Source organism: Amaranthus tricolor, chromosome 16 (genome assembly GCF_026212465.1).
Source record: "Amaranthus tricolor cultivar Red isolate AtriRed21 chromosome 16, ASM2621246v1, whole genome shotgun sequence".
Taxonomy (NCBI): Eukaryota; Viridiplantae; Streptophyta; class Magnoliopsida; order Caryophyllales; family Amaranthaceae; genus Amaranthus; species Amaranthus tricolor.
In genome coordinates, this window is record NC_080062.1 from 2872233 (window position 1) to 2885000 (window position 12768).

The 12768-nt window shown below is 33.9% G+C and overlaps 1 protein-coding gene across 2 annotated transcripts; it reads left to right on the forward strand.

Moving 5' to 3' along the window:
• Window positions 1–3807: 3807 nt before the first annotated feature.
• LOC130803253 (triosephosphate isomerase, cytosolic) lies at window positions 3808–11676 on the forward strand. 2 transcript variants are annotated; one of them, XM_057667449.1, is made up of 9 exons: window positions 3808–4080; window positions 7531–7606; window positions 7702–7825; window positions 8798–8882; window positions 9031–9163; window positions 9770–9864; window positions 10426–10504; window positions 11198–11280; window positions 11431–11676. In XM_057667449.1, exons 1-9 carry the CDS (start codon window positions 4042–4044, stop codon window positions 11476–11478), a joined length of 762 nt encoding a protein of 253 aa, XP_057523432.1. In that variant the 5' UTR covers window positions 3808–4041; the 3' UTR covers window positions 11479–11676. The 2 variants fall into 2 exon arrangements, with proteins under 2 accessions (XP_057523432.1, XP_057523431.1); XM_057667448.1 differs by lacking the exon at window positions 3808–4080 and adding an exon at window positions 4974–6262.
• Window positions 11677–12768: the final 1092 nt, after the last annotated feature.

The following is a 12768-nucleotide window of genomic DNA, read 5'->3' on the forward strand; positions in this document are numbered from 1 at the left end:
TAATTTTTAATTATACACAATTCGATATATTACGAATTAAATAAGTGCATTGGATAGAGTGCATAAAGTAAATCGGACACTTAAGATGAATAAGAGGGAGTATATATTACTAGTTTACTACACAATTGAATTTTCTTTTCATGTGCAAAGTCAAAAGAGAAGAACCTACACTCTATAAAATTATAATTTGAATGGATATGTTAAGTTTCACAAGTGAAATGGAGCATAGAAGGAAGCCACTACGAAGAAGTAACGAGAATTTACAAAATAAATTTTGAGCTTATATTGGTCACGAATGAGAATAATGAGTCTTCAGGTGTTTTTTAGTAGCTTAATGGCAAAACAGTTAATTCTCTGTCAATCGATTATAAATTTAAATCCTAAAAAGAGTTAGATTCATATTTCTGTTTTTCAAATCAAAATATAAACGCTATTTTTACCGTTAACGGGTGACCCTTTAAAAAAATAATAGATCAACGAGCTCATTAAAAATTAATGCAAAAAGTTTCTGCCACAATCTAAATCTAAGTATTGGTGAAATGATGTCCTTTTATCTTGTAGGTATACTAGTAGTATCTAGTATCCATAAAGGCATATACTATCTAGAAAAGTGTCGATGATAAACCAATTATCTCAATTGAGATTTTTCATTTAAAACCTGTATGGGCAAATTTCAATCAAACTTTCTTAAATTATTTTCCACCTTTAAAATGTATGATTGATATTTGTCCAAATGTACCCTAATTATTAAAATAACACACATCAACGGTAATATTTATCAATTCTTCATTTTCCTAACAAGACAAATTAGAAAATAAAAATCATACATAACACAAAATTATTAGAAAATACAAACGAATCGATGATAAAAACTCGTATTTTTCCAACGTCACACCTTGTACTTAAAAGCTATAAGGTAACAAGCCCCATCCCTGCCCAGTAAACTAGGCCTATGAAACAGGCCAAATATGGGTCAAGTCAGATCTAGTAGGAACATGTGGGGTCGGGTCAGGCCTCGCAAAATAAAAATGGCTTTTAATGGGTCTGGTTCATCAAAGTCGATCTAACCCGTTTCACACCCAGTTTATTTTTGTCTGAGCCCGACCTGGCGTAGCTTATATCTGGCCTGTTTAACACTGAGCATCCAACTATTTGGGCACTCAGACACGGAAGATTCTGCTGTTAGGTAATATAAAAACTTAACAATCAACAAAACAACTAATCCAATGCAAGTTTATTGTTCATCTATCCATAACTACCTATGATCAGAGAAAAAATTAATGCTAAACATGGAATAAACAAAAGAAGAAGAATCATTCAATCACTTACATAGTTTATGTGCAGATTATAAGTGATAAATTTATTATTGGGCTTGTACACGATAAGACCCGTATAAGAATAGAGTTCATTGCATACAAGAATCCAATAACGTTCAATCCTAAAACCAATGAGCTACTTTTGTGAGAGACCGTTTCTCGATGAGACGAGCTTAAAACAAGTAGCCTATATGCTAATAATTTATATTAGTTAGACTATTCAACCTATATATAAAGTGCGTCTCATAGTAAAATTGTCTCATACAAAAATTTGTAAAACCAATCAGTACGTATTAAAATGAGTAGCCCATCAAATATACATTTTAGTCTAACATTTTTAAAATTTTTTGATGTGGAATTAGTGAGTTATTTTTTAACAATAACATCAGTTAGCGTAAATAAACATTGCAGTGAGTAGCCATGTGCTTATTGGACAAGAACCAAAAAAGTAGGTCGACCTGCAGGCAACAAATGAATATTCAATTTCAATCTTTTAAGGATAATGATTGACAGAAACAAATAGCAAAATTAAATTCAATCTTATGAAGTCCACAACCATGTATATGGTACTCATAGACCAGTATAATAAAGGGGAGGTGAAGAATTTGAAACAAAGATATAGGAAAAGGTTAGTCTTGTAAATATTAAGAAGAAGATGAAAGAGAATGGTCTATAATGGTTTGGGGTTTGGGCATTGGCAACAATGAGATATTAGTAAACAAAAAATAGAATTGAAAGTCGGGGAACTTAAAAAGAGTTAGGAACACCGAATATCGTAGTTAAAAATAAGGTCACATTGCATCGGATTGGCCGTGTTGTAAAAGTTTTCAAAATAAACTAATTAATATTTTTCGCGTTGTAAAGGCGTAAAAAATTGCATTTTGTATCGTATTAAAATATATCTTATGATTCGCCTGATATTTAGGCGTTAAGATAACACAATCACTCTAGCTCCTGCATTACTGTTCCGTTACCACGATCGCGACTATTACTATATTTTTCACTATGCGGAATATAATTTGAGGGGTATGAGTGAAAAAAAATAAATAAAGGAGCTAGATTCACAAAGATCGATAGAAAATTCGTATAAATGGAAAATGAGAATTCATGTTTCCCTATACCGTCTAACAACATTTATGTAGATTCCAAATACTTAAATAAGACTAGTTCTATAAAATTTATATAGAGATATGTTGTTAAGATGATCAAAAACAAAGCATGTTAAACTTTACTTAGCTTTGGTAGTGGTTTGCTAGAATGAAGCAAAAATTCTGCTACAGTATATAATATATTATGGGATCTTAACCATTAATTTAAGTTTTTGATTGAATTGATTTTTTGACATAGTATTAGAGCAACGTGACAAGAGATCATGATTCGAATCTCAATCACCCGTTAAATTCACGTGAAATATTTCACACTAGGTATGAGGAGGATTGTGTTGCATCCACACTATATAACATATCATAAAATCTCAACTATGAGTTTAAACTTTTAACTAAGCTATTGATTTATAAGTTTAGATTTTAGATTAGAAAACTAACCAGCAACAAGGAATTTAAATTGTATTGCAATTTACAAAAAGAGAGTGAAATTTCGAAAACCGAGTATTTATAATGACTAATCAACCTTGACCAGCCCGGTCCAAGTTAATACGGGTCCATTTGGTCCAATTCAGCCCACCTTTGAACCCTCCTTATTTGACTCAATGTTTTCTGTGAAATGGCCTACGTGGTGCGACTGACTCGAGCTCATTAAAAAAAAAAATTTATTCTAACATATCAATTCTACATTCAAAAGACTAATTTCAAGATGATATAAGTCGAATTTAAGTTTTCACTACCAATTTTAATTTTTAGTTGTTAGTTTAAATTAAATTGTTAGAAAATATCACAATTTGAATTCTACCAATTTTTAAGTTTTCAATTTTTAACATATCAATCTCAATTTTATGTCGTCATTTTTAGTTGAGACTCGCTACATTTCTAGTAAATTTTGCAATTGAATCAACATTTTTGTTGTGACCTTAAAATCGGTATGTTGGTCCTAGTTGGTTATAACATCTAAAAAACACCTAGCATAATTTTTTCAAAAACAATTGAAAGATAGGAATACATTAAAAAAACTTGTCCTCTTGGGCAGATTCGAACTGAATGCAATCCAACCTAAAATTGATACAATTCGAAAATGACTCAACCTAATATTGATCGGACCTATAATATGATGTGAACCTTGTTGGATTAACCGATTACTCGAGTCTTTCAGTCCATATATGTGCGACAAGATCCAAGGAGCACCACGTTTTGCATTGAGTCGTTACAAAACAGATAAAGTCATCAAGACGATTTTGGATTATGAGTTTTGGTCTGGTCAATATCGAATCTTAAGTTTACGTTGATTTCTGCATGACTGTAAATCTATTTTAAAGATCGAGTTAAAGTCGAATCAATTATAAAATCACGTATTATCGAGTCTGATTTGAAACTGTCAACTCACATCTATATAATTCAAAAATGAAAACTCCAATTTATCCTCAGTACTTACAGACATAAAAATCCGTCCTTGTACAAAGCATCAAGGGTAAAACCATAATTTCGATATAAAAGCTCAACCCACTGAAAACCCACTGATTTAAAATCTAATCGCACTCCTACAAATCTCAAATCCTAATCACGAAAAACAAATCTTGCACAAAAAGAAAAAGTTTCCATCATTTTCTAGAACAATGGGCCGGAAATTCTTCGTCGGTGGCAACTGGAAATGCGTTAGTTTCTCTCTTATCTATCGATCTGTTGTTTTTGTGTTGGATTATTGTGATTTGTGATGTAACTTTTGATCGGATATGTTCCTATTGTTATTGTTAAACTGTTGATTTTGAACTTTTTTGAGATCGGATTTTTTAGTAATGAATTTGTTAAATCATTGTTGAATATCATCTTAATTTGTTGATTTGAGTTTTTGTTGAACTTCTAGACGTTGAAGTTATTCGTCTATTTCTTTGCTAGTTAGTAGTATAAGATATGCAGGAAATGACGACCGAATGATATGTAGATCAAATCTATGGTTTATTGGATTTTTACGAGCAATGGACTGATCATTTGTTGAGTTGATTATAAATTGGTGCAAACGAAGTTGTATGTCGTCCATTAGTTGTAAAGACTTTGATCAAATTCATTAACTTTTGAGGTGTTTGGGGAGTTATGTATTAGAAAAATTATAGTTAAGTGAGAGCTTAATAGATTAATTTTGATGTGCACTTTTACTGATCAGTAATCAAAGATAGTATAAAAATATATGTGCATTGGAGAATTTGGATTGGAGCTAATAATTTTTTGGAAGTAATGATCGATTTTGGTAATATATATCTGTTATAAGGGTGTTTGAATTTTAATTAATGATTGCACTGATATGACGTTGATAATGAGTCCATTTGTGCGCAATAGGCGACCGAAGATTGATTCTTCTAGAGAATTACATAAGGATATGGATTATGCTCAAGATATCCGTTAGATATTAATGCCTTGTCACTCCTTGTTTTGTTTTTTATTACATACTATAGTTAGTCTTTACTTTACCTTAGTTAAGTCCTTAGTCATTTTTGTTTTGTTCCTAAGGCTCTTATATAAGGCTCTTATAAAAGAAGCCTTCTTCTGTACTTCAATAATCATCGATGAATAACACAACATTCTTCTTCTTTCATCAAGTATTATCATTTTCCTAATTCTCTAATCTGTATAATGGTATTAGAGCAGGTATAGATACTTGATTTTTTTTTTTCTCATCCGCCATTTTTTCCTTACATCAACAACCTGTATCTTTCTTGGTTCTTCTTCTCTTCTTCTTTTCATTCACTCTTTCTGTGTTCTTCCCATCAAGCAACATGGCACAACAACATGATACATGACAAAACAACACAATTAGTGACCCCACCGAAAACCCAAGTAGTGTCTGTTATTTGCATCCTTCAGACTCGGCTAGCTCGAAACCGGTGTCTATACTCTTTGATGGAACATGTTATAGTGATTGGAAGAGGTTGATGATGTTCATAAGTCTCGACGCAAAAAATAAAATTTCTTTCATCGATGGTAGTCTCCCTAAACCCGCTGAAGGATCCAGTGATGAAAGAGCATGGCACAGGTGCAATAATATGGTCACCGGTTGGATTATTGCATCCTTAGAAAGACACATTGCCAAGAGCATCATGTATTTTAAAACAGCTTTTGACGTTTGGAATGATCTTGAGACAAGATTTGGGAACCCCTCGTCTTCTTAGATTTATAGATTACAAGAACAACTTATTAATGTTTTTCAAGAACCCAACATGAGTGTTGCTGAATACTTCACTAGAGCGAAATCTTTATGGGATGAAATTGATGATCTTCGCCCTTTACCTGTTTGTACTTGTAATCCAACCGCTAATTTTTAAAACTTCAACAAGATCAAAGAATCATGATGTTCTTAATGAAATTAGACCCCCAATTTAATCAAGTCTGATCTAGTCTCTTAATGCATAAAGACCTACCTAATATTGCTGAAGTCTACCGTATGTTATTACAGGAAGAGTCATAAAGATCTTAGTAAACCACACACTTCAGTTGAACCCATGACATTTTCCACGGATAAACGGAAACTGTCTCACATCCACAAGAACAATAATACTGGCAAAAAGCTGACCTACTTTTGTGAACACTGCAAAATTGCAGGCCACAGTATTAGTCGATGTTTCAAGTTACACGGGTACGGGGTACCCCAATCGCAACAAATACCCTCCAAACAAGAAATATGCAACAGCTATACACCATGATAAGATCATTCAAACTGTGCACCTGATGGTACTCCCTTAGGATTAACTTCTAATCAGTACACCAATTTGCTATCTCTTCTTGACAAAACCGATCATGTTGCTACTGATTCTTCTCCACCAGACAGCTTTGCCAACCTTTCAGGTCCTCACTCTTTAATCTCTCATATTTCTACTACCAAATGGATTATAGATAGTGGTTGTACTGATCACATATGCAATGACTTATTTTTGTTTACTAATATGAATAATATCTCTGATGCTAACCACAAAATAACTACACCTAATGGTACTCAACACAAAGTCACCAAAAAAGGGAACATTGAAATATTCGTTGGTATATTACTAAAGGATGTTCTTTATGTCCTTGACTTTAAATTCAATCATTTATCTGTATATAAGATTTGTTTTGATATGGGTGTTACTATTTCTTTTTCTCAACAAAGTTGCTTTCTCCAGGATCCTTTAATGAAAACTTCTTTGCATCTTGGTAACATACACCAAGGCTTGTATTACACATTGGTCCAAAGCACTTTTTCTCCCTCCAAGACGCACGCATGTCAGCCTATTGCTTCATTTGTCTCCTCAAAGACTGTTTGAACATGCTAAGCTATGGCATTTGAGATTAGGCCATGCACCTTTCTCAAAGCTCCAAGTTCTTTTTCCAGAAATTAATGCCAAGGCCATTAAAGATTCTTTGATTTGTACTATTTTCCCAGCATCCAGACAACATAAACTTTCATTTCATGATAGTTTTATAAAGACTAATAATGTGTTTGATCTTTTACATTTAGATATATGGGGCTCCTACCCTCACAAGACACATAATGGTTGTAATTTTTTCTTAATAATTTTCAGTTAAATAACTTGGTTGGATTTCCTCAAACATAAATCCAATTGTGTTGATATGCTTAAACATTTTTTTGCTTTTACACGCACTCAGTTTAATGCACAAGTTAAAGTTGTACGTAGTGATACCGCCAAGGAATTATGTGAAGGAAATATGTTGATTTTATTCCAAAATCTCGGCATTCAACACCAACGTAGCTGTAGAGATTCTCCACAACAAAACGGGGTCATCGAACGTAAACACAAGCATCTTTTAGAAACTGCTCGTGCTTTGTATTTTTAATCTCACGTCCCCCCACAGTTTTGGGGTGAATGCGTTTTATGTGCTGCGTATATCATAAATCAACTCCCTTTTCAATGTTTAAATAATGTATCACCTTACGAAAAATTCATTGATATAAGGTCTTTTTTAAGTTATATCGTTTCAATCAAAAAATTCATTGATATAGAATGATGATGATGATATCTTATACTTCTATGTTAGTTTTTTGATTAGGGCCATTGACTTTTTCAATTAAAAGTGGGTTGAGTGTTTTGATGAGATTCTCAATTTCTATGTTTTAGAATGGAACTACTGCTGAGGTGAAGAAGATAGTAGAAACTCTCAATGCTGGAGCAGTTCCATCAACTGATGTTGTGGGTGAGTGCATGTGAATCATTAAAGTGGTTTATGGGTTTTTACCTTACATTTATCGTTCCAGTGAATGTACACCTACTATGTTTTGGTGTTTTCAGAGGTCGTGGTCAGCCCTCCATATGTTTTCCTACCCATCGTGAAAAGTTCCTTGAGGCCTGAATTTCAAGTTGCTGCCCAAAATTGTTGGGTTAAGAAAGGAGGTGCATACACCGGTGAGGTTAGGTATGATGAAGTTTTTCTTGTTTTGTTTTCTTGGTTGCTTTATCAAATTCTGGATTCTCTGGTTGTCTTGGTTGCACTTTTCTCGTTGAAACAATTCATTTTTTTTTGTCTCTGATTGATACATTGCTAGTCATGTGGATTAAGAACCATTCAGAATTAGGAAGTTTTTCATCATAATGAATAATTTTGCTCAACATTTATCATTATCCCATTTTGTTATATTTAGTACTTCTCTTTGCTGGATGCCTTTGATAGAGTATGATATAGCGGGTTGATTTTTGTTTTCCACCTATTGGAGATGTTGCAAGCTGCCAATGTATCATACAGTGCAATGGAATTATTAGGTCGACTAGTCACTAGAACCCTGCCACTGTCTTTTGTTATGGAACGTATAATGTTAACCCTTCACGATAAACAATGCAAATGACCACATTTCTATTGATCAAAAATAATAAAACCAGTCTTTATCCCAACCACATTTTTACTAATCACTACAAAGAATTCATGAGCGAAATATCAATTTTGGGCTTTTTGGGTACGGGGTAGATAAAACAGTGATAATATGCTATCATGTATTGGTTGATGGTTGTGTAACTTGTGTTATATGAAGCAGTCACCTACTCACCTGCTTGAGGTAAATAAGATTGTGTTCTGAATGATTGGTTGTTTTTGTCCCTTGAGCAACTGGTCATGAATATACATACATCCACTTCCTATATTTTTTATGGAGAATTCATTTTTCAAGGATTACATTGTTCTGGTTGTCATGGACCTGTCATTACCACTTACAGATTTGATACTCACTGCTTCTCTGGGGTTATCAGATATTTTGATCAACAACAACACAACATTCCATTACCCCAATACCATTAAGTGGCTCTCAACTAGGGTGGGGTTTGGAGGGTCAATTATTTAGATATTGGTTTTCATATATTAATATTTATACAAGTATTGATGTTTTGCTATTTGTAGTGCGGAGATGCTTGCTGATCTGGACATTCCATGGGTCATCCTAGGTCACTCGGAAAGAAGGGCTTTGCTGAAAGAGGATAATGAGGTATGGATTTGCATTTTCATTCGAGTTATTCTGCCAGTTCTACATTGTTCCTTATTCTTGTAATACTTACTCTGTATATGTAGTGGAATATCTGGAGTTTGCTCGTTAACACTTGTCATTTCATGCTTTCTCTGCCTTTGTTTTGAAGTTTGTTGGGGACAAGGTTGCATATGCTCTCTCGAAGGGTCTGAAGGTCATAGCTTGTGTTGGGGAGACCCTTGAACAACGGGAAGCTGGTACCACAATGGAAGTTGTTGCTGCTCAAACAAAAGCAATTGCAGGTAAACAGTGATATATCTTTAAATCTGTTGTGCAAGTGTTATTAAACATTTAACATAGAAGTATTCATTGAGCTTGACTTGTTTAATATGCGTAGTCCAGTTTCTCTCTAAGGCAAGATGAGATTTTTTCCATTTTGTTTGGAAGCTAAATGTGTTAATTAGTTTGATCTGTCCTTAGTAAATATCTATTAATAATTAGTTACATTGCTGAGCATTCATTAGCCAGATTTGCCTTGATTCCTGAATCTTGATACTTACCGCATTAAGCTCATTTCTCTGAAAGATAGTGGATAAATATTGGTAAAAGAATAGCCATGCTTAATTTTGGTAGCAGAATTTCAATTCATATTGATTGGTCCAGACTTCATACATGCTATCTGGTTCTTGTTAAACCTTGACTGGAAGAGGGTAGACTAGCATTCAATTATCGAGCACTATAGTTCTTTTGATGAAGTTTTCTTCTTTGTTTAAGAAGTCCAATTACACTGCATACCTATATATTTTGTGACTGAGCAAGATTGGTTAGTAGTCTTGTAGCTATCTATATACTTCCTGGCCCTGCCCTGCTCTTTTAAGAGTTAATCAGTATGTTTATTCTTTCCACAGACCGAGTAAGTGATTGGACAAATGTTGTTATTGCTTATGAACCTGTTTGGGCTATTGGAACTGGGAAAGTTGCAACTCCAGATCAGGCACAGGAGGTATGTTTCTTCTAAATTTGTGCTTGTAAATCTTTGTTTTCTTGTGGCATTATTTTTCTTATCAAAGTATGTGTGTATAATGTATTTAAAACCATCTTTTTCCAACAAATGATATTTTATTTTTATGCTTTTATCTTGTCCATTGTCTTTGGGGTGAGCTGGTACGCATCTTAGTCCTCAGACCTTTTTGAAGATAGGACTTGCCTAAGACATTTTAATATTTGGTGGTTATTGTTACACTTTACAATCACCGTAACCTTTGATCTCTTTTGCTTGGTTTAATTTGAAACTAGAAACATGCAAGCATTTGTTTGCTTTTTTAGTAAATCCCGCCTATAATGACATATTCCAAATTGGAGAAGTGACCTGACATTGGCAAGCAACAGAAATGTTGTTCCAATTGACCCTTGATAGTAAATTAGTTTCAGTTCAGACTCTCAACCTTTATGAAATACTGTCTCTTTTTTTTATGAAACATGCCATTTCATCGCCAATATCAGTACCTTGGGATTTTAACTCTATTTCCGTTATAACATATATGTGCGTTTTTTTTTCTTGCAGGTTCACTCTGAATTGAGGAAGTGGCTCGAGGCTAATGTCAGTCCTGCAGTAGCTTCCAGCACAAGAATTATTTATGGAGGTACTTGCTTATAGCTTTGTATCTCCGGACTTGTTCTCAACTTCTTGTCATTGAAGTCCATTTGAATACCTGACGTATGTCTAAGTTGCTTTAGACCTGGAAAATAAATCATCCCGCTTGGGTCGGTTTAATATTTGAATTATGCAAATAATCTTAAATTGAAATTAAATTTGGAGTTAATTGCAAAAGATTGATTGGATCTTCTGTCACATCTAAGATGCAATGGTGGATGGAAGGGCTTTAATTTGGGAAAATCTCGACAATGATGGAAGACAGGGAAATTTTGGTCATTGATTTTGTTGCTAGAAACTAAAGAGTAACAGGAAGGATATCGAGAAATGGAGAAGAGAACGATTACTGATAACAAGGGGGGAAATGTTACCCAGAGTGTTAGCTATTATAACTCTTTCAAGGGGAAAGATTTCCCATTACTTTATGACCTTCGGTTTCGAGAATCCAGAATCAATTTTTGTTCTCAAATGTCCTAGGACGTTCTCATTTTTATGATCTGTATGGATGTTTGCAAGGAAGCAACAATACTATCACCATTTTTAAAAAGCTTTGTTCATTTTAGGCACATTTTTCTGATGCGCCTTTTCGCCATTTTGATTATAAAACTAGAAATTTATTGAATCTAGATTCTAGAGTCCTGATTTGATTTCTCTCGGTTGACGATGGTGGCTATTGCTGCAGGTTCTGTTAATGGCGCTAACTGTAAGGAGCTTGCTGCTAAGCCTGATGTTGATGGCTTTTTAGTTGGAGGTGCCTCTCTAAAGGTACATCGCTCTTTCATCCTTGCCTTGCGTCTCTTTCTGGTTCTCTTTCTTTATTCCTTGCCAAAGCCTGCTTCATTGTTCAAAAAATTATCGTCACCCCCATTTTTAGATTCCAATTTGTAATGTTGAAGTTTTTTTTTTTTCATCCAGCCGGAATTCATTGACATCATCAACTCTGCCACTGTCAAGAGCGCCTAAACTCAGGAACAATATATTAAGAAGCGTTTGCTAGGAGCTATTTTGTAAGAGAATAAGCTAGATTCTGAATCTGTTTACCTTTGCGTACCGATAGTTTTTTGGCTATCCTGTTGTAAAAATAATTTGAGTTGATGTTAACTTCTCATTATTTTCTGTATGACGCTTTACCGAGTAATCTCATCTGCTAGGATTTTCAGATTTTTCTTCCAATGTATAGCTTTGGCTTTATTTCAAGTTTTTTTGTCTTCTGACATTATTCTCACCACTCTGTTGGCTCTTGGAACTGAGTTATTAGTGACTAGGAGCATCCAACTGGACGGGTAGGGCCGAGCTGGGCTTAAACAAATATGGTCCGTGTTAGATAAGGGCTTTTTGAACTTAATATAGGCTTTACATGGGCCCTTTAAACACCCCTATTAGATTAGTGAGTAACGCATAGAAATACAAACCATATAGCATAGTGTTCTGAATTTATATATCACGCTTTTGGTTGAGAGTAGGAATGGTAATGAGTCCAAGACTAGTTGCAATAGACTCTATCCTTATTGAACTTACGAATTGGTAAAAATTAAATCAAAATCAATGGAGAAAAATTCATGTGACTGACTAATAGAATAATTATCATTCATATAGTTGATCTTAATCTTTTAAGATTGAGGTTGTGGTATTGTTGTAAACTCTTTCCTTATTCAAGGATTTGGGTCTTCCATAGAGTATGGGTCCAACAAAAGTTTTGGGTATGGTATGGGTCTAACGTCATCAAATCCAAAATCGACTTGTAGAGCCATATTTAATCTAGACTTGACCGTATGTTCAAATGTATTTTGGATTTAACTCATCCATTTCAGATTCAAGTTGAACCATAGATTCATTTTATTAGGACATACAATCGTAAAAATAGTGGGAGTAAAAACAATAAATGCAACATTCATTTTAAACTCACGACTCATCAGATTCTATGATTCTAAGTTTGAAATCTCGCGCCATAAATTTATGTTTAAATTTGTTTGAAAAATGAGTCTAGATTTGATTTTGGATGAGTATCATCTAGACTCGACTCAAAAACATCTCTAATTGCTAATAATCTGCAAAAATTGTAATATTACATGTTTTTATGTTCAAACGAACAAGGGAATTCGTTTGGGTTGGTGCAGAAATTTCTGAGAAAAATTGCAATTCATTATGTGCAGTCTTTAAACGTTTAATCAAATTTCGGATAAAAATTCTTTTTTATAAATGGCCGTGTTAGCTGGTTTGAACCGCTAAAGTATTAGTTGATAAGTTAGTTCT